The sequence below is a fragment of the Arvicanthis niloticus genome, chromosome 3 (assembly GCF_011762505.2).
Source record: "Arvicanthis niloticus isolate mArvNil1 chromosome 3, mArvNil1.pat.X, whole genome shotgun sequence".
Classification (NCBI taxonomy): Eukaryota; Metazoa; Chordata; class Mammalia; order Rodentia; family Muridae; genus Arvicanthis; species Arvicanthis niloticus.
Window position 1 is genome coordinate 74775586 of NC_047660.1, and position 23820 is coordinate 74799405.

The window sequence follows — 23820 nt, forward strand, 5'->3', positions numbered from 1 at the left end:
TAACCCGGTAAAATCAAAACTCTTGAAGCTTATAATTAACCAGTCAGATTTATATAACAATAAATTCTCAACTCGATGCCCACACAATAATTTCAGGGCCAATTGATAATGATACAAGCTGCCCACCTAGATTAGACAAGTTAACCCAATTATTCTGTCCGATTCATAACTACCTGTAGCTGTTTAAAACCACATGGGATCAGGATCTTCCTGTCCATCCTCTGTCTTGCTCCTTCCCTCTCTCCAGACACTCTCCCTCTCTTCAACTCTTAGCTCCTCCTCCCTTTTCCCTGTCCAATCACAGGCCTCCTGCTGTACTAATATTTTAATGTAATTAGACAAGAAAAATCCTGCCATACATCCATATGATAGCTTACAACTCTTTGTGACTCCAGTTCCAAAGGATCTAGTGCCCTCTTTAGCCTCTGTGAGCACCAGGCATGCACATAGTAACACGGACACATGCAATAAATAAATCTAAACCAGGTGGTGGTGGCACACACCTTTAATACCAGCACTTGGGAGGCAGAGGCAGGCAGGTCTCTGAATTTGGGGCCCACCTGGTCTGCAGATAGTACCAGGACAGCCAGAGCTACACAGAGAAAACAAAAATAATAAATCTAAAAATAGTAAGAATGATAACAACCTATCAGGGACCGCTAGTAAAGGGCCTGATAATGGTTATTTATGAGGGAGGGGAGTGGGGATTGCCAAGGACAGACAGCAGATTCCTTGGTGGTGATCAGCAAATTCTGTGTCACTGCCCTAAGTGACAGTCACAAGGACAGTTACTGGCTTTTGGTGTCTACTGAGCTATGCATTGTATGTGGTTGTCTGTATTTGTTGGAGCCATGTTTTGTTTTAAGCCATTCTTTTAAAGTGGGAGGTCACATACCCTATGGCATTTGTTTTATGGCTGTAACTCTTAAAACTGGACAGCCTTTTCTATTTATTGGTGGCATTATATCAGTGGTGTTGTAAAGAGAGATAGTTCTTCACCTTTACTCTCTACATGAGAAACGTTAAGTACATAAGTGCTTGGTGCTTGGTACCAGCTTCCTGTCAGCGTTTGCAAAGCTGTTTTTATGTGAAGCAATTGCACCAAACATCACCTAGACTCAGATCCTCAAGAGTTGAATCTCTTAGAGAATGGCCTTCTTGTAACTTCTGCCTCCACCCTTAAGCATGATTGAAGACTGAAGGGTGATGAAGTGAGAAATTCAGAGAAGAAATACTTCTGGGGCTTGGGAGGTGGATCCGAAGTTAAAAGTACTGGCTCCTCCCACAGGACCTGGGTTCAATTCCCAGAACCCACATACATCTCACAACCCTCTGTGACTCTAGTTTCAGGGGATCCAGTGCCCTCTTTGGCCTCCATAGACACCAGGTACTCACAAGGTACACAGACATTGCATTTGGGTAAAATAGTCATACCCACAAGAAATATGAAATAGCTTTACAATTTTTAAATAATAAGAAAGAAATGTGTTTACCATGAAGTGGAAGGCCAGAGAGATGAAGCCGAGACCTTCCACCTCGGTGTTCATGCTTTGCTCTCTGTTCGGACACTCCAAGTGTGAGTGGGCACACCCTCTTCCCCTCTAGAGCGCATTTGTCAAATTTGGACGAAACAGTGCTGACCGACGTGAAAATGGGGAAGAAAGGGCAAGGATGCCAAAATGAAGCTGTGCTGGGTGAGATCAAGGAGAAAGACACCCAGAGTTGACCTATGGCTCCTCTTTCCCCCCTATATACATACGCATACAAACACACAGAGTAGGGGGCATGCTGACAACAAGATGGCTTTCTGTTCTTCCTACCCTGTGCTTTGCCCAATGCAGGACCTTTCCCCACGAATTCAAGGAAGTTAATTGTATTTTTCTGTGCCATAGTAGGAGGTGCATCAGAGGACTCTGTGCCAGCCTGCCTTCCACCCTGAAGCTTTTCATTTGCCTTCAGTTAAAAACTTACAGACCATAGCAAGTACTTTTAGAGAAGAGATAAAATGAATGGTGCTTGTGAATTTGGTTTAAACACCATTTAGAATACAAACAGTTTAGAAAACTCTTCTCTGAAAAGAAGTCACCAGCTTTCGTCACTACTGGGAGCTTTTCAGAGAATTTTCTTTGAAATACCTTCTTGCCAAGTTTTCATAAATGAACCTTCTTTGACCTCATCACACATAATTAAATGGCTGCTAAAGGGTTAAAACCAAGGAAAAGGTAATTGTGTTTCTCAGTCTCTGTTTCTCTGCAAATTGCACGGGAGGGTTGTTTCTGTTCTGCAGCAGGGTAATTACAAGAGACAGTTACAGAATTTACAGTTCAGTGTACTTGTCCATAATCACACACCTCCACCTTGGCGTATATACCCTCCGGAGTGTGTGCCCTGTCCTTTGATTTGTAAATGATTACCATATGATCTCTTATAGTGTAGCATTGAATTAAGTTATCATAATGAACTTCAGCTATTACCGTGTATGTGTGAGTTCCTTTTATTTATGTGATTCGTGGCTCTTAGATTTAACAATTGCCTAGTAATGAACAAATTAAACTCCCTGAGATTTGTCTCTAGCTAAATATGGAAAGCAGAGTCTTGGGCACCCTAACCAGAACAGTATCTAGGGTGCACACAGTACAAACTCAACCACTGTACCTTCCCTATACGTTCCAGAACTTTGAAAGTTGGGGATTTGATGATTAACAATGTCCACACAATATAAAGACTCATGGGAATGATAATTGTGATTATGGCTAATTCTGTGCTCATATTAATATATTGTTACTGATGCCTCAACTCTAGCTGCATCCACCCTGCTAGTATGGTACAGTATATATCCTTGTTTCTCTCACGGAAATATCTAACATAGCCAGGCTAAATGTTTAAGTCCCTCTATGACTAAAGCCACTGTCGATTGAGCCAACCACTGAAGTACATGTCCCACCCGACCCTGGTTCCCACACCCAGCACTTGCTGTCCTGTTGGCAGTGTGCTGAGCCACTACCCTGGCATAGTCTTTATTGACTGCAGCTCTGTACCTCAGATTGTGTTCAAAAGCATTTAGCATGTGAATGAGGGAAGGGTGGAAGCATTTGTCTTGATAACCTGGGGACACTAAAGATGCTTCTGAGCCTTCCATTTTAAACAGCCTGTCAGCAGATCAGAGACCAGGCTGGGCTTTGATTTTCAGAAAGTTGTCTCAAAGACTGACAACTCCCTTTTGAGATGTACTTTGTTTGAAAACAAAGGGAAAATGGAAAGAGATTTGTTCTTCCACTTTTCCTGAAGCCATGCTATACACAGTCTATGTTTGCCAGGTGAAAGCTCTCTCTCTCTCTCTCTCTCTCTCTCTCTCTCACACACACACACACACACACACACACACACACACACACACAGAGAGAGATGGAGTATTTAGAGAGTCATGAGAGAACGGACTGGGGAAGGGAAGGGAAAAGGAAATGGACTTACACTTGTTACTTGCAACCACCCTGTCTTGTAGAGTCTGAGTTTTGTTTTTGTATTATTGGGTATTGAACCTAGCCTCACACATTCTAGGTGAGTGCTCTACCACTGAACTACACCCCCACCCCACCACATTCTCTTTTAACTGTTGATATCAGTGAGTTGCCCAGGCTGGCCTCGAACGATTTAATCTCCCATAACTTCCTGAATAGCTGGGATATGTAGACTGTACCACCGGGGTGGCTTCTGGGCCTGATTTAGAAGCAGTGGCAGCATCCACAGTAGTATAAACAACCACCACCACCCCACACACACACACATACATACAGCTCTGTTGGGCTAGCTGAGATGTGCATATATTGGACTTAACTAACTCAGCTGCCCCTACAGAGCTTTAAGCCTATAAAAGTGGCCAAAAGTCAGGCCAGCTTTGCTTTAGTGGTGTGGTACTTACAGTTTAGTTCAGCTGTGGTATCTCAGCACCAGGGCAGTCTCATGGGTGTTGCACTGTAGGTACACACAGCCAATTGATGAAAGTGCACTCAACTCCAAGCGTGTATGAGTTTAGTGAGAATTTGAAATCATGTAGCTTTTCAGAAGGAAATTCTTGTCAGGATTTTCTACTTGTATGTGAGAATTTTATTCAAGGTTTCAACTTGGAAAGCAATTTAGGGTGCTTTTTTGCTGATATGCGTTATTTTTTAGAATATTTTTTCCAAGCAGTCTTTAGTGTGAAGAAATTTTTTTCTAAAAGAAGTTGGTTTTAAATACCAGATTACTTCTTAACTTTTATTTTTTGTAAACCTTTGCTCTTCCTAAAATATCCTAGAATTTAAAATAATGTTATTGCATTTAATGTGTGTGGGCGACACAGTGCACATGTGGAGATGAGAGGATAACTTGTGGAAGTGAGTTCTCCTACCGTGTGGTGCTCAGGGATTCAACTCATCAGCAACAACCTTTCCCTGCTAAGCATCTACCAGAATTTAAAGGCAGCCTTTCCCCATTCCTGTCTCGTCAGAAGCAGTGGCTCCTAGTACTCCACCATTGCCCAATAAAATTGCCTCTGTACAAATCGGAGATGGAACGATATTTGGGAACAGTCGGTTCCTTCCAAATATGTTTTGTAAACATTTTAAAATTTGTTTAATTTTAAAATTTTCAAAATTATTTTAGTTTGGTCATAAGAGTTATTGGCAGAGTATTCATCTCTCATTCTACAACATCTTTCCCTGTATCTATCCCAGGACCTTATTTCCCTAATAAGGAAGTTATGGATTGAATTCAACAGTTGGTCATCTTCTCAAGAAAATAATCCAGCACTCAGGAGGCAGAGGCAGGCAGATCTCTGTGAGTTCAAGGCCAGCCAGGGCTATTACACAGAGAAACACTGTCTTGAAGAACCAAAACAAAAAGTTCTTCCGTCACCCTGAAGCAGGATGTAGCATGCAGTGACATACCTTGCCCTAGCAGACTGTGCTGGTTGGCTTCAGCCGTCAACTTGACACAGGTAAAGCCATCCAAGGACGGCTCCATTGAAGGATTCCCCAGATCCGATTGGCCTGTGCTGTCTGTGAGAGCTTGTCTTAATTAATGATCCTTATGGGAGAGCCTAGCCCCAGTGTGGGCAGGGCTACCCCTTTGCAGGCTTTATAAGAAGGCTAAATTAGCAGCCAGGCGTGGTGGCACATACCTTTAATCCCAGCACTGGAGAGACAGGCAGAAGGATCTCTGAGAGTTCAGAACCAGTCTAGTCTGTGTAGTGACCTCTAGGACAGGCAGGACTACACTGAGAGACTACATAGAAAGAGAAGGCTAGCCGATCAGGAGCCAGCACTTTGCCTCAGGTCCTGTCTTGACTTACCTCAAATGAACCACCTCTTCCTAGACTGCAAACCAAATAAACTCCTTCCCCAAATGGCTTTTGGTCAGAGTGGTTTCTTCCCAGCCACAGAAAAGGAAACTGGGACACACTCAGTCCTCAGTTCTGTTTGACTGAGAGAAGCCTCCTCGAAGTGCATCCCACACCCTCGTTACTAACATTTTACCTTCTGCCTAAGGCTCTTACCAGACAACATGCCCACCTTTGGCATGGAGTTGATGTCATGCTCCTTTAAAATTCTGGCTTAAAGGCAGTCCTCAGGACTTTTGCTTAATACTGTATATCTGAAACCAAACTATCCTGGGAATTGTAAGAGTTGAGATTTAATGAGACAGACATGAAGGTCTGGAAGTGATTCTAATGTGCAGCTATGGATGAGAACTGTCGCTAGACCAAAGGACAGGGAAGGGAGCTGGGGAGAGCTCCCGCTAAAGCTGGTGATCAGTTATAAAGACACCACTGAAGCATCTTAGCAGGGTGGTTTTGTCTCGGGGATTTGTCTCTGGCCCTCAGACTGCTCCCATGCAGCAGATGCTGCCTGGGTCATCAAGCTCTGCTGCATATCACAGATGGCCAGCACTCTCTGTGACAGGCATGGCAGGAGGAGGAAAGTCACTTGTCCTGCCATCTGCCCTAACTGTGAGTTTATATCTAAACACCACATCTGCCCTTAGTAACTGATGCAGATTGACCACTGCCTTCTAGAGTGTCCACAGCCAGCAGGGAACCATCAAAACTTTTTTACAAACCCCAATGTGGTCTGTAAGCTTGGACATATGTACAACATGGCACCAGGGGATGTCTCTGGTATAGGCCTCCATCTAGGGGGACCATGAAGACCGTTTCTTTCTGGAGTAGTTGTTGGGCAGTGGGGGATATTCAGTAAGGAAAAGTAGTGGCTTTGTTCCACATGACTGAGGAAGAGTGCCACGGTGGAGTGCTCTTCCAGGAAGCTAGTGCATCTTCAAGAAGTCTACGCCTGAGATGTGACTCAGCCAACAGACCGTTCCCAAAGACATGTTGTCTCCACTCCCTCCGTTCTGGTTCAGGCCATTTTCCCAGGACACACTTGAGTCTTCTAGAATATACGAGTCTTTGTTATATTTGTCTAGGGAGCTTTGGTTGTGCTGAAGCCTCAGGCAGTCACTGTGTTTGTGGTTTAATGGACTAGTTGTCATTGAAGGGTAGTCATTGAAGTTAAATATGTGACAGCCAAAAGGAGTTTGGGAGCAAATTATGTTTGCTGGGAATTTTCAGTAGTTAATTTCTTGACTATTCTTGAGGCCAAAGGGAGAGGGCTTTTTCCTTCAATTAAATTTATATTTGGGTGGTAGGAAACTTCTGAGACAGTAGGATGGTCTTGAGATATCTCAAGCAAATGTAGGAACAGGAAGGAGGCTCATCTCAGTCCAACGCCAAAGAGCAATTTGACTTTTCTGTCCACATTTTCTTTATTTTGCCTACATTAGGGGTTTGAAGTCATCTAAATGATCACCTGTAGATTGCATTCTTTCATTATGGTGAATAACCCTTAAGAGCTAGTCTTTAAGCCAAGCATTATTCTGTGTGTTTTTGTTAACCCATGTAATGCTTCCAGTAACTTGAAGAGATAAGTGTGATTATTAACGGCGTAGTCTGAATGAGGATTCAGACATATACAGAGATGAAATGAGTGCCTTGAGTCACATAGCTGTTATATGGTGGGTCCTGAATTCCATCACTTGGCTCGTGGCTCCATAGCCTGTGCTCCTGGCCTCTTGTGAGCTGTCACAGTATATTCTGTAGATGACAGTTCTAAAGTTCTTATGGTCTCGTTGCTCTGCTTCTCAAAGTTATATTATTCATGTATACAGAGAGTCTCATAGTACAGTCCAGGCAGTCCACAGTGCCCTAAGTATTCCAAAGAAATGCTACTTTTCCTCTTTTAACTCTTCTTCATTCGTGACTGTAAAATGGAATTTTCCAGAAATTTCATGACCTGTGGTAAACACAACAGATGAAGGACCAAAGTAGACATTGACTGGAGTGTAACAAGTAAAGCAAGCCTTCTCCGCACTAGTTTGTTTATATTTTTAAAATGCAGGGAAGGCTTTCTAATTATCTAAAATCATAGTAACATTAGGTTTATTATTGTTTTAAAATTAATAAATGTCACTTTTTGGTAAAATCAACAGATATAGTCTTTATAAACAAAAGGCCTTTGGAGTCTTAAGTATTTAAAATACAAAGTTCTGAAGCCAAAATGTCTTGCAACCCCATCAGTGTATCTCAACAGGTACAGTAGTGTGAGGCCTGGCTGGAGGTGCGGGCCCTTAGGCCCCACTCTACCTTCTAAGTTGAGATTGATGTTGTAGCCAAAGTTCTTTGGTTTGTAGTGACACCCAGGCATAGAACAGACCAATCAGCCACTCACTGACTCTAGCTAACCAGCAAGGCCTGATAAGGCTTTATGAAATCCATTCTGTCCTTTTCTCTCCCAGCAAGGAACTGATGGGTCCCATTGTGCATTCAGTGCCTCTCCCACTTGTTTACCTAGCAGCTCCAGAGCAGGTCCTCAAGGGCGTTGACCTTCAGGGTCTTGTGAGGGCGCAGGTTGCTGCTGCTCTAGTCGTTGCTGGGCATTGTATCCAGTTGTTACATAATTGCGCTGGGCCCAAAGAATTATGGTGAAGAGTGTCTTAAACTTCCAGTTTCAAATCCAATCTGTTTCAAAATGTCTACTTTTAAGAGGCCTTCTCCATCTTTTGGAAAGGTCATCTTTCAGACATGTCACAGGTCATTTGGAACAGGGCTCTCTTAAAGATACTAACCTCAGGATCAACACTGAATTTAAACAAAAGACAGCTCCTCACATCTACCCTGGTAATGAAACTGCTGTCTACATGGTCACAGTGCTGCTAGCCCAGTAAAGGAATGACAGACAGCATGGCCCAGTGAGCTGCCACCTCCATGGAGCTACGTGGCTAACGGCATCGGCTTTCCTGCTCTGTCAGTCGACATAAGCTCATGGCCTGGTGTCAGTCCCCAGGCCTGCAAAGCCCAGGCTGTCTTCTGATGTGAGCCTTCCTTTGGAGTCTGCTGAGCTAAACAGGTGTTGGTGAAAGGTGTGTAATCCTTGGAGATTATCTTCCCCTAAAAGCAGCTGGAGACTGAATTCACATAATCCAGACAGATGGGAGTTGGAACTAAGTACCAAGCCAAAGTTTATACTTTGTGTCTGAGGAAGTTCTGATGGTTTGGAATCAGACAGTGACAGATGGAAATATACACGGATGAGGGGGGAAACTTCTGAAGAGAAAGCCTGGTCTGTCACACCCTTGCCGAGAACATTTCTTTTCACTCTTGCTCCACTAGATCATCCTTCATAGAACTTGTTCAAAAAGAGGGAATTTCCAGATAAGTGAGGGTTGGGGGTCAAATTGATTTTGATTTATTCATGACTGCAAAAACAAACTTTGACCTCATCCAACTAGTTACCTCCATAAAGTGGGTCTGTCTTGCTTTCCTAGAGGCAGTTAACCATTTCAATCAGTGGTCAGGGCCAGGATACGAGAATTGACTTTTAGGCCATCCTCAATAGAGATAAGGTGCCCTGTGTGCTGTGCTTGGAAATGCTTGTGTTTCCCTGCAAGAGCACCATCTCCAAGTTAAGCATGTAAGACCTTCACTGCCCCTCAGACTTCACCTTTCCCGTTTCACAGTTCCAGTGAAGCAGAGGAGGAAGCAGGTCGTGCTAGTGAAATACACTAGATAGGGTAGTCAGTGCAGGTGATGGTGTGTGGGCCACTCTGTTTCCATTATGAAGTTCTCACTTATGACTGAGGGCTGTTTGCCCGCATCTTTGGCTCACAGGAAAGTTCAAGGGAATATTCTCACCAGCAGTTAATTATCCTGAAGCTCCTGGACTTGATTTCCACAGGTCACTTTTTCCATCTGAAATAGTAGGTTTCTCCAGGGATAGTTGAAGCTTTCTGATTGAAAGTGTCCTGCATTAAGGAGAGGTGTGAGCCCGCATGAGGATCTATTCACCAGGGGTGTATTGTACTTGTTTCAGATGCTTCAGGACAATACACCGGCTTCCAAGATAAGTGCTTTTTATTTCCCTGCATCTTAGATCAATTATTTGGAATCTTTTTGGTAAGTTAAACTTAAGAGCTTAAACCATCACATCTCTGTAATTAATAAGTCAAATGTTCTTACCAAAAATTACTGTGTCTGCTTTATATTCTAACTGTGCTTTAAAGAGCTGAGAGGACGTAGGAAGGAACAGACGGTGGCAAGAAGCCCCTCACTTAACGCCCGTGTTGTGAAGGACAGCGTAGGTCAGTGCCAGCAGCTCAGCTCCTTCCAGGCAAGTGCCTGCTGCAGACGACATTTATAGCCTGTCTTCTGTCGTCAGTGCACAACTGGTAGGCACAGCACCTTTCTAAACGGCACAGATTGTCATTCTGCATGTGATTTCACTCAACTAGTAAGAAGTAAGAAATGTATTCATGGTCATTTTTATTGTTCCTGGTGGATTCTGTTTAACATCAGCACATCCTCCATCATGTTAAGATTCCAAATAGTTTTTGGCAAAAGTGTCATTCTCTTCCCACTGCTGTAACTTCTTTGAGGGTCTCTGGATCCCTAGAGAAGGAGAAGACACTCTACAGGCAGTGCCAGGTACCTCGGGGCATTGGCTTTGGGTGGTGTTTGGTGCTCGTACATGTCATCCCTGAAAATCCCTGAATTGCGTGCCGTGGGTTCTGACTGAACATTGGATTTCCAGGCATATCCTCAGCACCCTGAAAAGTATCCTTCCCAACAAGTGCTTGCAGAGTCCCTGCCTCCTCTTCGCCTCTGAGTACACAAAAGAAGGGTGTTTTGCTGGGAAGGACCAGTGGGCTCAATGTCCATGACACAAAGAGCGTGTTACCTTCGACCTATGGGGCAACAGTCATAGGCTACAGTCAAAGGTCCAAGGAATTGTCAGGAGCCGGCTTTTTGAAATGGCAGGAGTGGTGGGTACTGAAAGGCTTGTATTCCAGTGCTCCCCAGGGACTCAATTTGCTGGTTTTGCTGACCTTATGTTTTTTAGACTCAGGGTACAAGAGCAGGAACAGCTAGAGTAAAATGGAGGGCAGTGGGTGGGAATGCTTCCCTCTTAGTTCAGAGTGTGGGAACATAGAGACAGAATAAAAACTGTGCCTCCTGGGTAAGGTGTCCTGTGCAGTGGCGAGCATAGGGAGGAGGAGGAGGAGGAACCGTGTCACCAACCTTCTGCTTGTGCAGGAACCTTCCTTGTAAGCCAAACTTCTGCCTTTAATGGTGGGATTCACGTGACCCAGTGAGGGCTTGGGGACTTCCATAGTCACTGCAGGGAACTTTTAGTTGTGGGATCTCGTGGACAAGGGGAGCAATTCTCATCCATGGTTCTGTACCTGCACCTCATCCCCCACCCCAGCTGACTAAGAAAATTTCTCAGAATGTGCCAAGCACTTAGAGAGCAGGTGATGGGTTGTGCCCATTTCTGTTCTGAGGTTTGGGCTTTCTTCACTACTCTGGCAACAAAGCACTCCCCATGTTGACAGGACACAATGTGGGCTGGCTTCAACACAGCAGCTGTCCATGTTAGCATTCCTGACACCGCTATTGAAAACCTCAGAATGGCAGAGCCACACGCCGACAGTGGTTTGGCTGTAAAAGTCTGGTGCTTGTTTGCATTCAGTCAGATACTTAAACATGATGAGATGAGTTAAACCAAAAATCATAGGCAAAACCCGATGTTTATTTTATTTCTATTCTGTATGATGACATTCAAATGAAAGCCATCAAGATGCAGGATGCTGTTGAGGTAGAGTATCGTGTTCTAGATTTCTGCATTATTTGCAAGTGGTTTTGAGAAAAATGGATCCGAGGCATTGATTTCTCTTTGTAACAACAACAAAAAACTAAAACAGACAATTCTTGCAAGTGCAGCCATTTTGGAAATGTAGATAAAGAGGAGAAATGCTGAGGGTCTGGGTGGTTACAGAGTAGCCTGGTTTGGTAATTGCTGCCACCTACTGTATGTGTGGCTGATGTTTGTTTAAACTCAGGAAGTTCATGAAGGTGAGGCTGTTGAAATAGTTAGAGCAAAGAAGACATTACTACTTGACGGAAACCGTTTCTTCTCTACTCCATTAGTAGCTCTTAATTACCCAGACAGCCGCCAGCTTTCCTTCCTTTTCTCTAAGTGGACTTAAATAAAGTCTCGTTTCAGAGTTTCTTTGCCAGAGAGCCTGTACAGTTCAGTCTTCATGTGCTCAGGGGTTTTCAGTATGCACATGGACTAGTCTGTGTTTTGTTTTGCCATGTATTTTATTTGTAATTATGGGAGCAACATTCTCAGGTTGGTTTAAAAGTTAATATTTAAGAAAAGGGTAAAAATAGAGCTAGCAACGTAGATTTGTGTTCGCCGCCATAGGCTTGAAAGCCAGTGTTTTATTAGTCCTTAAACAGCTTCAGATCAGCCGGTGGTTAAACGGAACAGGCAATACAGACTGTGCCAGTCAAAGCCCCTTTATTAAGCCCCAGCTGTCAAAGGGTCATGGGGTCCCCTTGTGGAAAACAACCTGCCCATTAATGTCCGGGTGGTCCCTCCCCAGGATCCGAGAGTTACTGACATTGAGTATCTGAAAGAATTTCAGGCTTCCAGGGGATTTATGTGTCGAAACTCCCCAGAAGTAGTCTTTAGTCTTAGCTTTCAGTCTCTGTGACATATACCACCACCACATATGTTTGTTGCCACCAGCTGTGTGAATTGGCTTACACTGTCACCACAAAAGATTGACAAGCAGAAATTTGATGAGGTGACATCACTGTAATTGAAAGAGGTGACATGCTTGACAGGATGCACTTCACCTGTGTGATGCTTTCACCTTGCCACTGATGACATTATTTCTAGTGGCTCCTGGGCATAGCTCTGAACCAACCAAGCTGAGCGGAGTTTTGCTCTTCCTGCCCTAGGCTATTTGCTTTCTCGAAGAGAAGGCCAAGCAGGGTCTCCCGAAAAGCCACTCTCTGATCTGGGCCGGCTCTCCTACCTGGCCTACTGGAAAAGTGTCATCTTGGAATACCTCTACCACCACCATGAGAGGCACATCAGCATCAAGGCCATTAGCAGAGCAACAGGCATGTGCCCACATGACATTGCCACCACTCTGCAACACCTCCACATGATTGACAGGAGAGATGGCAGGTGAGTGCCGTGGTCCCTGGACAGGAGAGGCCTCCCCACAGCAGGATCAAGCCTGTTGTTTGTGCTTTTGCTGTGCTTTCCATTTTCACAACCTGGGCCAAAGGAATCTGGATTGGCCAGGGACTTTGTTGTTGTAAGACAGATTCTTATAGCCAGGCAACCTTCAAACTCTCGGTGACCCTTCTGCCTAGATGCTGGGATTATAGATATGCACTAGCATGTCCACCCAATCTTGAGTTGGTTTGGTTTGGTTTTTTAGTCAGGGCCACACTGTGTAGCCCTGGCTGCCCTCCATCTTGGTTTGTTAGACCAGGCTGTCCTTGGACTCAGAGAGCTTCCTGCCTCTACCTCCCCCAAGTGCTAAGGTTAATAGTGTGTGCAACCACACCCAGATAGTTCTGTTTTTTATCTCACTTTGTCTTGTTTCCCTATATTACAGGTTTGTCATCATTAGAAGAGAAAAGTTGATATTGGGCCACATGGAAAAGCTGAAAAACTGTTCCCGACCCAATGAACTTGATCCAGAGAGTCTAAGATGGACCCCAATTTTAATTTCTAATGCTGTAGTTTCTGAGGAAGAGCGGGAAGCTGAAAAGGAGGTGATGATGAGCTCCCTCACTCAGTTGTGACTTTGTCTGGTAGCTTGCTTACGCTAAGAGACACTAGCATCGCTGTAAAAGCTCGGTTATGTGGCTAATGAAACGATAAAGCACTAATTTATCCTAACTGAGTAAGATGTGATAATTTTATTGAATTGAGTATGAAAAATGAGACATTTATCATTGATCACAAGGCAGCACTCTCACCGCTGACCGTGTGTAATCAGATCAGACTTGGTGCTGGACTGCAGTGCTGCCGTGTCAATCGATTCCCCATGTTCATAAACTTGCTTGGGGAGCTCCATGCCAGTGAGCATGTGATGTAGTGAGAAAGGGCTCGAGTCAATTCACTACGTCATTAATACCACTAAATAGCCCACGAAACCCAGCCATCTTAGGTTTGTTATCCTAACTGATGCTGAGCGTCCTGAGATGATGCAGCTGGAATTTGCTTGGCCAGCTGACCGTCCTGATCAGAGGTCACTTAGAGACCCTTTTCCATTGATCCTGGAGGCTCCAACTATGTAACTGACCTCACCAATCACCATTTTGCCCCCCACCCCAGGCTGAACGACTAATGGAACAAGCCAGCTGCTGGGAGAAGGAGGAGCAAGAGATACTGTCGTCTAGAGTTACCAGTAGGCAATCATCTGCAAAAGTACAATCAAAAAATAAATACCTGCATTCTCCAGAGAGGCGGCCAGTGGCCGGGGAGCGAGGACAGCTGTTGGAGCTGTCCAAGGAGAGCAGTGAGGAAGAGGAAGAGGAGGAAGAAGATGATGAGGAAGAAGAAGAAGATGAGGAAGAAGAAAGCATTCAGACATCTCCCCCACGGTTGACTAAGCCACAGTCAGTTTCCATTAAGAGAAAGGTGTGTGCATAGTCAGCTGTTTTCAGTCTGTCTGGCTTCTCTTTGCAGTTTTTGTTTCACTCTCGGTAGATGTAGTTTACCTGTAGTTTATGTCTCACTGATCCAGTGTCAGAATCATTTATCTTAGTTGTGGTTGTGTTTACTGTTGTTAGCATGCTAACCACCCTAGTCTGGTGGTCATTGCCACCTGCTGGTCTACAGGACAAGAGTAAATCCACTCATAATGAGCACATAAGCACCCCAGAGGCTTGGGAGGTCAGATTTGACAAGGTCACATGACTCACTAGTGAGCCAGCCACACCTCAGAGCTCCAAGCCCAGTGTTCCTGCACTAATGTCCCTTATTCTCACATAGGGTTCTTAGGTATCCCAAACCCTTGGTTTTGCTGCTGGTGTTCTGCTTGTGTGGCCAGCTACACAAAAATGAAAGTCTTCATATCCTGGTTACCAAGTGGTCTCTCCAGATGACACCAGTTCATGCCCAGTGGAATAGAAAGTGCAGCATTGGGTTTTGTGTGTGGGTGATTGTTCTCCCACGTCTGCTGTCTGTCTGCAGTTTCTGTCTGTGACATACAGCAGGGCAGATACTGTTAATCCAGCCTTGACAAGGAGGGGTAACATGGTAGAAATGAAAGCTCTTCCCAGCTGGCCAGGGCCGACCTCACGCTTGGAGGGAGCAGGGGCAGCATCCCATGAGACGCACTGTGACTGCCGAGCACTTTAACCTCTTATACAGAGAAGACAGTCTTGTGTTATGGGCAGAAGGAGAGGAGTGTGATCTGTAAACGTGAAAGGCCAGAATCTTTCCAGTCGTGGTGTGGGCCACAGCTTTCCATACGGATTCAACCTGAAGGAAACGCTCTTTCTATTGGCTGCACTTGTGTTTGGGGGAGGATGTAGTGGCTTAGGGAAGGTAAGCAACAACAGCAAGTGTTAAATTACTAATATGGTTAAGTTTTAGAATTATTAGTAGGCCTATATGTGTTCTTTAAGAACACTGAAAACAATAAAAATGTAAGATACAGGAATTCTTCAGTACTGTTTATCTGGAGGTAGTGCCCCCCCACCCCCGCCATGCCGGAAGTGGAGGCCAGTGCCTTGTCCATGAGAGGTAAGTGCTCTGCCAGTGAGCTACACCCTGACCCTAGAGCCTGGCATTCATGTAAACACACTGAACCTGCACAGAGCAGCAGTCTATCAATTTCATGGTTCATTGACACATATCTTAGCATTGAATCTACCTGTTCCTTTATTTAAATTTTGTATATCAGATTTTTTTTCCTTGGGAAAACAGATTATTGTTGCAACCACGGGAAATCATTTGCGCCATTATCTTATTCAGAGACTGCATCACTTTTTAAGGTATCTTTCATATCAAAATAGTCTGTAAAATTATTAACTGCCCAGCAGCCAAGACTCTCTAACTCTGTGGTTTCTGACCAGTAGAGTAATTATCCAAGCACCCTTTCATTTCTGGAACTAAGAGGTTTACCTTAAAACCCCACCGTGTTTCTCGTAGTGCCTGTCATGCATTGGGCATCCCATGAGATGGTAATGAATGACTGACCTGACAGCTGATTATTGCAACATTTATAAAAGCACATTATAAAAACGGGTCTAGAAACGTCTGTGATGTGCCAGATACTGAAGCTGGTGAGTGCCTGCCACTTAGAAAATACTGGAAAAGCAACACTCGGCTTTTAAAATCTGCAGTCGAGTTGCTAGGATGTTCTCTCTCAAAGCATCTGCTTGAGTAAACAAGTGTTTTATTTGGAAAACACTTGCCTGTGTTCTTGGCGCCCAAGAGGGATGTTCAGCATCAAATGGAAGGTTAAGTACAAAGGCATTGCAGAAGTCCTGACATGTAAGAGTCTCTGGCGCACGTTCAGTACATGTTTGCTGCATATTGGCCCAACTGTTTAATTTCTCAGGAGCACTTATGTATTGTGTTTGGAATTAATTTCAGAGGCCTTTTGTAGTAAAGAAGAAAAGGGGTCGTAAACGCAGGAGGATCAACAGCAGTGTAACAACTGAGACTATTTCCGAGACGACGGAAGTGCTGAATGAGCCCTTTGACAACTCAGATGAAGAGAGGCCAATGCCGCAGCTGGAGCCTACCTGTGAGATCCAAGTGGAGGACAGGGGTAGGAAGCCAGCTCTGAGAAAAGCATTCCAACACCAGCCAGGGAAGAAAAGGCAGACAGAGGAAGAGGAAGGAAAAGACAATCATTTCTTCAAGAACGCTGCCCTTTGTAGAAGTAAGTGGATGTTTAAACAAGCTATAACCACAGGGTGTGCCGGCGCACCTGAAATACGTGCCAGCCCATCCTTTCTCATTCCCAGCGTCTCACTCCTTTTTCCTTGGAATGGGGTACTTTGTTTCTAAATCAAAATAATCCTCTAGGTGGGTTCATCTTACTCTGTAGAAATTGCCTCACTCTCAAAAACTTTGAAGACTAGTAAGAAGCACAGTGCACATTCCTTGATACTGCTGTGTGGTCTCCACCTAGTTAGCATTTTTGAACATCAGGGTATATGTTGCCAGTGTGCAGTGAGTGTGCATTTCTGTTTTCCTTGAAAACAACTTCTCAGTACATCAGGGTGCATCCTAATATTCTAAATCCCAAACACAGACTTTCTTTCGAAGTTGGCAGGGACACCCTCTTCTACAGACATACCAGACTCTAGTGAATTGTCTTCGATGTCCTATTGAAGTATGAACGGTGAGGATCTGTAGGGCAGCGTCTCTGTAGCTGGAAGGCTGAATTGACTCTGTCCAAAACGTGCTGCAGCCCAGGGAGCAACTCACCTCCTTTCTCTGGGAACTACAGGAGTTGCTCTCTGCAAGGCTGTTCTTTAGAACATAAGCCAGCACCTCCTTGACTCCTTAGTGAATATCTGCTGTTTCTTGTTTCTTATTTTTGTCCTTTTTAAAAGATAGGCTCTCACTATGTAGCCCCAGCTGGCCTGGAACTCACTATATAAACACACTGGCCTTAAACTCAGAGGTCAGGCTTTCTCTGCCTTTCAGGTTCTGGGATTGAAGTCTCTCTCTCTCTCTCTCTCTCTGTCTCTCTCTCTCTCTCTCTCTCTCTCTCTCTCTCTTTCTCTCTCTCTCCAGTTTTTCTCAGAACTCAACCTGTTTCAGCTAGCCATGTGCCTAGTGAGCCCCCAAGACCTGTCAGTCTTCCTCTGCCTCTCAGTACCGAGAAGTTCCAGGCACAGAGACTCCCCTGGGCCCTTGTGTGGGTGTGAGCATCTGACTTCAGGTCTTAGGACTGTGTGGGAGGCCCTAGACTGAGCATCGCCCCGGCCTCTTGTCCATGGGAGGCGCTGGTAGAGCCCGCTTTCCAGGTGTGGAAATCGAGCCTTATTTCCACATGTAGGTGTTTGCTCAGAAGCTGCAGATGAGCTATGACTGCCTCTCACCTCAGCGTTGTTCTCCTAATCTTTTATGGTCACACTCTACCATATTTCTTTCAGGATCCTCTCCTTTCTTAAAGGAGATTATCAGAAAACTCATCTTCTCATCTAGGGATGTATTCCTATAGAAACTGTATGTTTAGTGGCTCATAGAATACAAACATGGGTAGAGGCACTTGCTACCAAGCCTGACACCCTGATTTTGATCCCCAAACTCACATGGTAGCAGTGGGAGGAAACCGATTCCTTCAGGTTGTCCTTAGACATGCTCACATCTATGTCCAAACTTAAGATTTAGAGTCTAACTAGGGTGGTGGGGGCACACGCCTTTAATCCCAACACTCAGGCAGAGGCAGGTGGATCTCTGAGTTCTAGGACAGCCAGGGCTACACAAAGAAACTCTGTCACCAGAGGGTTGGGAGGATCTAGAGACATGGACATGGCTGATTCCCGCCATTGTGAATGGAAAGGAAATGGTGTGGAGCTTGGCATGTGTGCAGACTCCTCCTCTGGCAGTAAGCACACGTTCTCAGCTAGTCGGTGGGTGTGTGGTAGGTGTGCCACCGGCGGGGGAGCTTATGTGCAATCACTTCATTATGTGAATGAGCTTACCTTGCTGGACTCACTCTGTTCTGGCATCAACTTTGTGACTGTTTTTATTGTTCTCTAAAATACTGTTTGTTTGTTTGTTTGTTTGTTTGTGGACAGAAGCTGTCCTAGATCTTACTGTGTAGACCAGGCACCACCACCCAGTGAAAATAGTGTTTTAATAAGAAATCTCTTGAGACTTGGGTATTCTATGTCTGCATAGTCATTCATGAATATATTTGTTTGCTGTATTTGTATAAACAAACATTCTTATTTCTGTGTACATATAGGTACAGAAGAATAGGTTTTGTAATTACAAGAAAATGTTCAATTACATCTGATTTCTAATTGTCTTCTAAATCAGACTTTATATTTGAACAGCAAACTGATCCCTAATATACTGTGAACAGAATCACTGACTTAAAACAACAACAAAGCCCTGTGTTTTAAATATTCAGTAATATTATGGTAATTGTATTTTAGCTTGTGTCATTAATAAATTGTGATGCTAAAGATGATGTTTACAGCGGTTCTGTGCAGTCACTCATTCAGTTCATAGGTGCACAATAAGTAATGCCCGTGCAGGAGAGGTGCCTTGGTGATAAGAACACTGGCTGCTCTTCCAGAGGACCCAAGTTCCATCCCCAGCATCCACATAGCAGTACACAGCCATCCATAACTCCAGTTCCAGGGGATCTGATGCCCTCTTCTGGCCTCCTCTAGTACCAGGCATGTGTATGGTGTATAGACATGCATACATGCAAGCAGAACACCCTCACACATAAAACAAAATGAACATTAAATAATAGGAACAAAGTAATGTCAGCTGGGATCATCTAAATCTAGCAAATGCCCACAAAAAGAAGGTCTTTTCCTCAGGAAGGTAGTGAATCAACCCTTTATTAACCCTTGAGTACAGTGATGGTTTGGGTATAACTTAGCATTAATCCTGTCCTGCAGTATTTTCAGACTTGTTGATGTGGAAATTGGTTTTTTTGTTTTACTTTTTTAGTATTGTGGAGCTCCCAGTTTTTACATCTTAGAATGTCGTTGACTTCCTAGGCCTAAGTTACTCCTCGGGTTGGCTCATTCCATAATATCTCTGGTTACCTTTCTCATCAACTCTTAAAGTGCTAAAATGAAAACAGTGCTTGCCCATATATTTAGAGAGGTGTGTTAAGTTGTTTCTGGTTTTTCCCTCCTAAAATGTGTGCTTTTCTGTCTTTTTGTCTCCTCATTAAGACGATGTAGATGATTGTGCAGAACACTTGAAAGAAGGCAGCAAAGACAATCCTGAGCCTCTGAAGTGCAGACAAGTGTGGCCGAAAGGGTCCAAGCGGGGGCTCTCCAAGTGGAAGCAAAGCAAGGAGAGGAAGACGGGGTTTAAGCTGAATCTGTACACCCCACCAGAGACACCCATGGAGCCAGAGGACCAGGTGGCAATCGAAGAGCAGAAGGAGGTTTCAGAGGACAAGGGCAGCCCCGTGGGGACAGAACGGGAGGTGACAGAGACTGTGGAAGCCCTGCTGCCTCAGGATGGGAACAGAAGGGAAGAGGCAGGCACACCTGTGAGTCCACACAAATCACCAGGTGAAAAGGTAGATGAGGAGGACCTCATCAAAGGTGAGGAGGAGGAGGAAGAGGAGGAGGAAGAGCGGGAAGAACAGGAAGAGGAAGAAGAAGAAGGAACTTCAGAAAAAGACCAAGATGGTGCTAAAAGTAAAGAAAAAACAGAGCCAGAGATCTCCATGGAAAAGGAAGACCCTGTGCATTTGGATGACCATGAAGAGGACGAGGACGAGGAGGAAGAGCCGTCTCACAATGAGGACCATGATGCAGATGATGAAGATGATGGCCACATGGAGTCTGCCAACATGGAGAGAGGAGACCTCCCAAAAGAAGCCTTCAAAGATGCACTGGAGGGCCAGGAGGCTTTTTTAGACCTTAGCGTTCAGCCGAGTCACTCTAACCCTGAGGTCTTGATGAACTGTGGTGTTGATCTTGCAGTGCCGTGTAGCACTGAGCCAAAGGAGCTTGCTGGGGACACTGGAACTGCACCTGAGTCCGACGTGGAGCTCCCAGAAGAACAGACACAGAAACAGGACCAGAAGAACAGCGGTGGTGCCGATGCTGAGCTCAAAGAGGGAGGCACAGCCACGGTGGAAATCGACTCTGAGACTGCCCAGGCTGTTCAGTCCTTGACCCAAGAAAACAGGGAGCAGGATGACGCCTTTCAAGATTGTGCTGAGACTCAAGAGGCCTGTAGAAGCCTGCAGAACTATACACATACAGACCAAAGTCCTCAAATTGCCACCACGCTGGACGAGTGCCAACAGTCGGACCACAGTAGCCCAGTTTCATCTGTCCATTCCCATCCTGGCCAGTCAGTTCGTTCTGTCAATAGCCCCAGTGTCCCTGCCCTAGAGAATAGCTATGCCCAAATCAGCCCCGATCAGACTGCCATCACAGTGCCACCTCTGCAGAACATGGAGACCAGTCCAATGATGGACGTCCCATCCGTGTCAGATCACTCACAGCAGGTCGTTGACAGTGGGTTCAGTGACCTGGGCAGTATTGAGAGCACAACAGAGAACTATGAGAACCCAAGCAGCTACGACTCAACCATGGGAGGCAGCATCTGTGGAAATGGCTCTTCCCAGAACAGCTGCTCCTACAGCAGTCTCACCTCTAGCAATCTGACACAGAGCAGCTGTGCTGTCACCCAGCAGATGTCCAACATCAGCGGGAGCTGCAGCATGCTGCAGCAGACCAGCATCAGCTCCCCTCCAACCTGCAGCGTCAAGTCTCCCCAAGGCTGTGTGGTGGAGAGGCCTCCCAGTAGCAGCCAGCAGCTAGCTCAGTGCAGCATGGCCGCCAACTTCACCCCACCCATGCAGCTGGCTGACATCCCCGAGACCAGCAATGCCAACATCGGCTTATATGAGCGAATGGGTCAGAGTGATTTTGGGGCTGGGCACTACCCACAGCCATCTGCCACCTTCAGCCTTGCCAAACTGCAGCAGTTAACTAATACACTTATTGATCATTCATTGCCTTACAGCCATTCCGCTGCTGTGACCTCCTATGCAAACAGTGCCTCTTTGTCCACACCATTAAGTAACACAGGGCTTGTTCAGCTTTCACAGTCTCCACACTCCGTCCCTGGAGGACCCCAAGCACAAGCTACCATGACCCCACCCCCTAACCTGACTCCTCCTCCCATGAATCTGCCACCACCTCTCCTGCAGCGGAACATGGCTGCATCCAATATTGGCATCTCCCACAGCCAAAGACTGCAAACTCAGATTGCCAGCAAGGGCCACGTCTCCATGAGAACCAAGTCTGCATCTCTGTCACCAGCTGCTGCCACCCATCAGTCACAAATCTATGGGCGGTCCCAGACTGTAGCCATGCAAGGTCCTGCTCGGACTTTAACGATGCAAAGGGGCATGAACATGAGTGTGAACTTGATGCCAGCGCCAGCCTACAATGTCAACTCTGTGAACATGAACATGAACACTCTGAATGCCATGAATGGGTATAGCATGTCCCAGCCGATGATGAACAGTGGCTACCACAGCAACCATGGCTACATGAATCAAACACCCCAGTACCCTATGCAGATGCAGATGGGCATGATGGGAACCCAGCCATACGCCCAGCAGCCAATGCAGACCCCACCCCACAGTAACATGATGTACACAGCCCCCGGACACCACGGCTACATGAACACGGGCATGTCCAAACAGTCTCTCAATGGGTCCTACATGAGAAGGTAGACAGCCTGGCAGCCCACCGAGCCCACTGGGCCCCACTAGTGGATTGATCTGCACAAATACCTTTGAAGAGTACGATTTCAAAACCAGCATTGGTGTGAATGCAAAAACATTTGTTGGCACCATTTATTTAAAAAAAAAAAAAAAAAAAAAAAAAAAAAAAAAGCTGTAAGCAGCAGAAAGCCTTATACAAGTTGTTTTCCTTTTTTCTTTTTTGGTACCTTTATTTCTGTTACTTTTATATAAAAATCTCTGCAAAGGAAGGCCTCTCTTAGGACTCCAGTTGGCAGCAGCCACACGTTGTGCCTGCTTCCATTAAACAGTGTGGATACAAGCCCCCTCCCCAAATCACCTGTTTTAATATTGAACCTCGAGCTTTTTTCCTTCCTTGTCCACTCCATGTAAATGCCTTTAGCATTTCAATTACTGTATATTTTGTTTAAGGTGACCCTTCAGCATGCCGCTAATGTCTTTGTTAGTGACAGTGCATTTTGTAGTACTGTACAAGTGTTGTGTTAACGGTAAGCCATTTCTTAAGTTTTTGCCTTGATTAGGGTACCCTAATTTGAGGGTTTAAAAAAAAAACTCTATTTTTGTTAATTATAAAACTGTAAAGAGCTATCAGAGCTGTCCCCGCTGGTTAGTCATGGGGGTTTATTGCTAAATGTTTGGTGTAAAGTTGAGAAGACCCTTTTCCATTTTGGTGGCAGGCTCCTTTGGGGAGAGGCAGCTTTCTGTTTTATAAATGCACACTTCTGTTTATTGAATGAAGCATATCTCAGTGTTTATCTGTCAGGTTTTGAAGCATTTCATATATGTCCAAATACTTGGCAGGATTTAAAAAAAAAAAAAGTGAATTTGGTGTAAAGTTGCTATTTTATGGAAATGCCTCTAACTTTACATTTTCATTCCATCTGTAGATTTTTCTATCTTTATAAAATATTGGAGTTATTTTTTAAGGAAAAATAGAAAAGTAGCTTGTGAATAGCTCAAACTAAGCTTACAGATCGCATGTAAAAAAGCAGAAAAGTTATTTGTGTCTGTTTATATTGCTTCCTTTTGTAGCCTTTGTACCTGTACAGGTGACAGTAAGGGCCAAGCAGGAGAGGCGCAACCTTGTATAAAATAGGAGCCAGCAGCACTCTTGTATTTATCTGTTCTTTTTAGTCAGTTACTTCAAAAAAAAAAAAAAAAGAAAGAAAGAAAAAAAAACAAAAAAGCTGTACATTTTAACATAAAATAAATTATGATGAGCCATTTTTAGCCTCTTGTGTCCTGTCATATTATGATTGATGGAGAATGACCAGCTGAGCTGTATCATGTGTCACATCTCAGAACACATACACGTTTGGGGAAATAAATTATTTAGTGTAAGTTGAAGTTACGAGATTTTTTTTTTCTGATTTGTTTTGACTTTGGGGGAGGGGTTGGCAATAAATATGAGTAATATCTAATAAAACCATCACATATACCAAATACCTATTTAATAAATTAATTTATAATGGATTTTAATGCTTTTCATGAAAGTTTACTTTATGCTGGTGCATACCTTCTGTATGCCAATCATTGTCTTTAAAATAAAGTGAGTTTGTTTTTTCTTTTTGACTTTGATCTTCATTTTGCCCAGAGCTCCCACACAGATAATCCAATTGCTTCCTTTGTGCCATGTGTAGAAACCCCCAAAAGGCCTGGTACCACAGTAGCAAGCTTTTTTTTTTTTTTTTCTTAAATACTACTGTCACAAGCATCTGATTTGTGGTGGTATGTCTCAAGATTCGTGTCTTGTAAAAGGTGCGAAAGTTTTACTCTGTCATAAATGATTGTATGTTTTCTTTAGTGTTTATAGTAGCACACATACACAACATGAATGTGTATACACATTTCATGGCATTCAGAGAAAGTTTTGACTGTGAGTTAAAATATTTGATTGCTTGATAACAAATTTAGAAGTAAATTCCTGGCTTGGTACCTGTATGTGTTTGGCCCACTAAGTTT

At 44.5% G+C, this 23820-nt stretch overlaps 1 protein-coding gene across 6 annotated transcripts in view; it reads left to right on the plus strand.

The window, feature by feature from the left end:
- The window catches only part of Kat6b (lysine acetyltransferase 6B), a 178574-nt gene extending 155151 nt beyond the window's left edge, over positions 1–23423 (plus strand). For all 6 annotated transcript variants that reach the window (XM_034497409.2, XM_034497408.2, XM_034497410.2 and 3 more), the window contains 5 exons: positions 12338–12569; positions 13009–13168; positions 13734–14039; positions 16005–16296; positions 19292–23423. In XM_034497409.2, the coding sequence (XP_034353300.1) occupies positions 12338–12569; positions 13009–13168; positions 13734–14039; positions 16005–16296; positions 19292–21828 (3527 nt within the window). In that variant the 3' untranslated portion in view covers positions 21829–23423. The remainder of the gene's footprint in view (positions 1–12337; positions 12570–13008; positions 13169–13733; positions 14040–16004; positions 16297–19291) is intronic.
- The last annotated feature ends 397 nt before the right edge of the window (positions 23424–23820 follow it).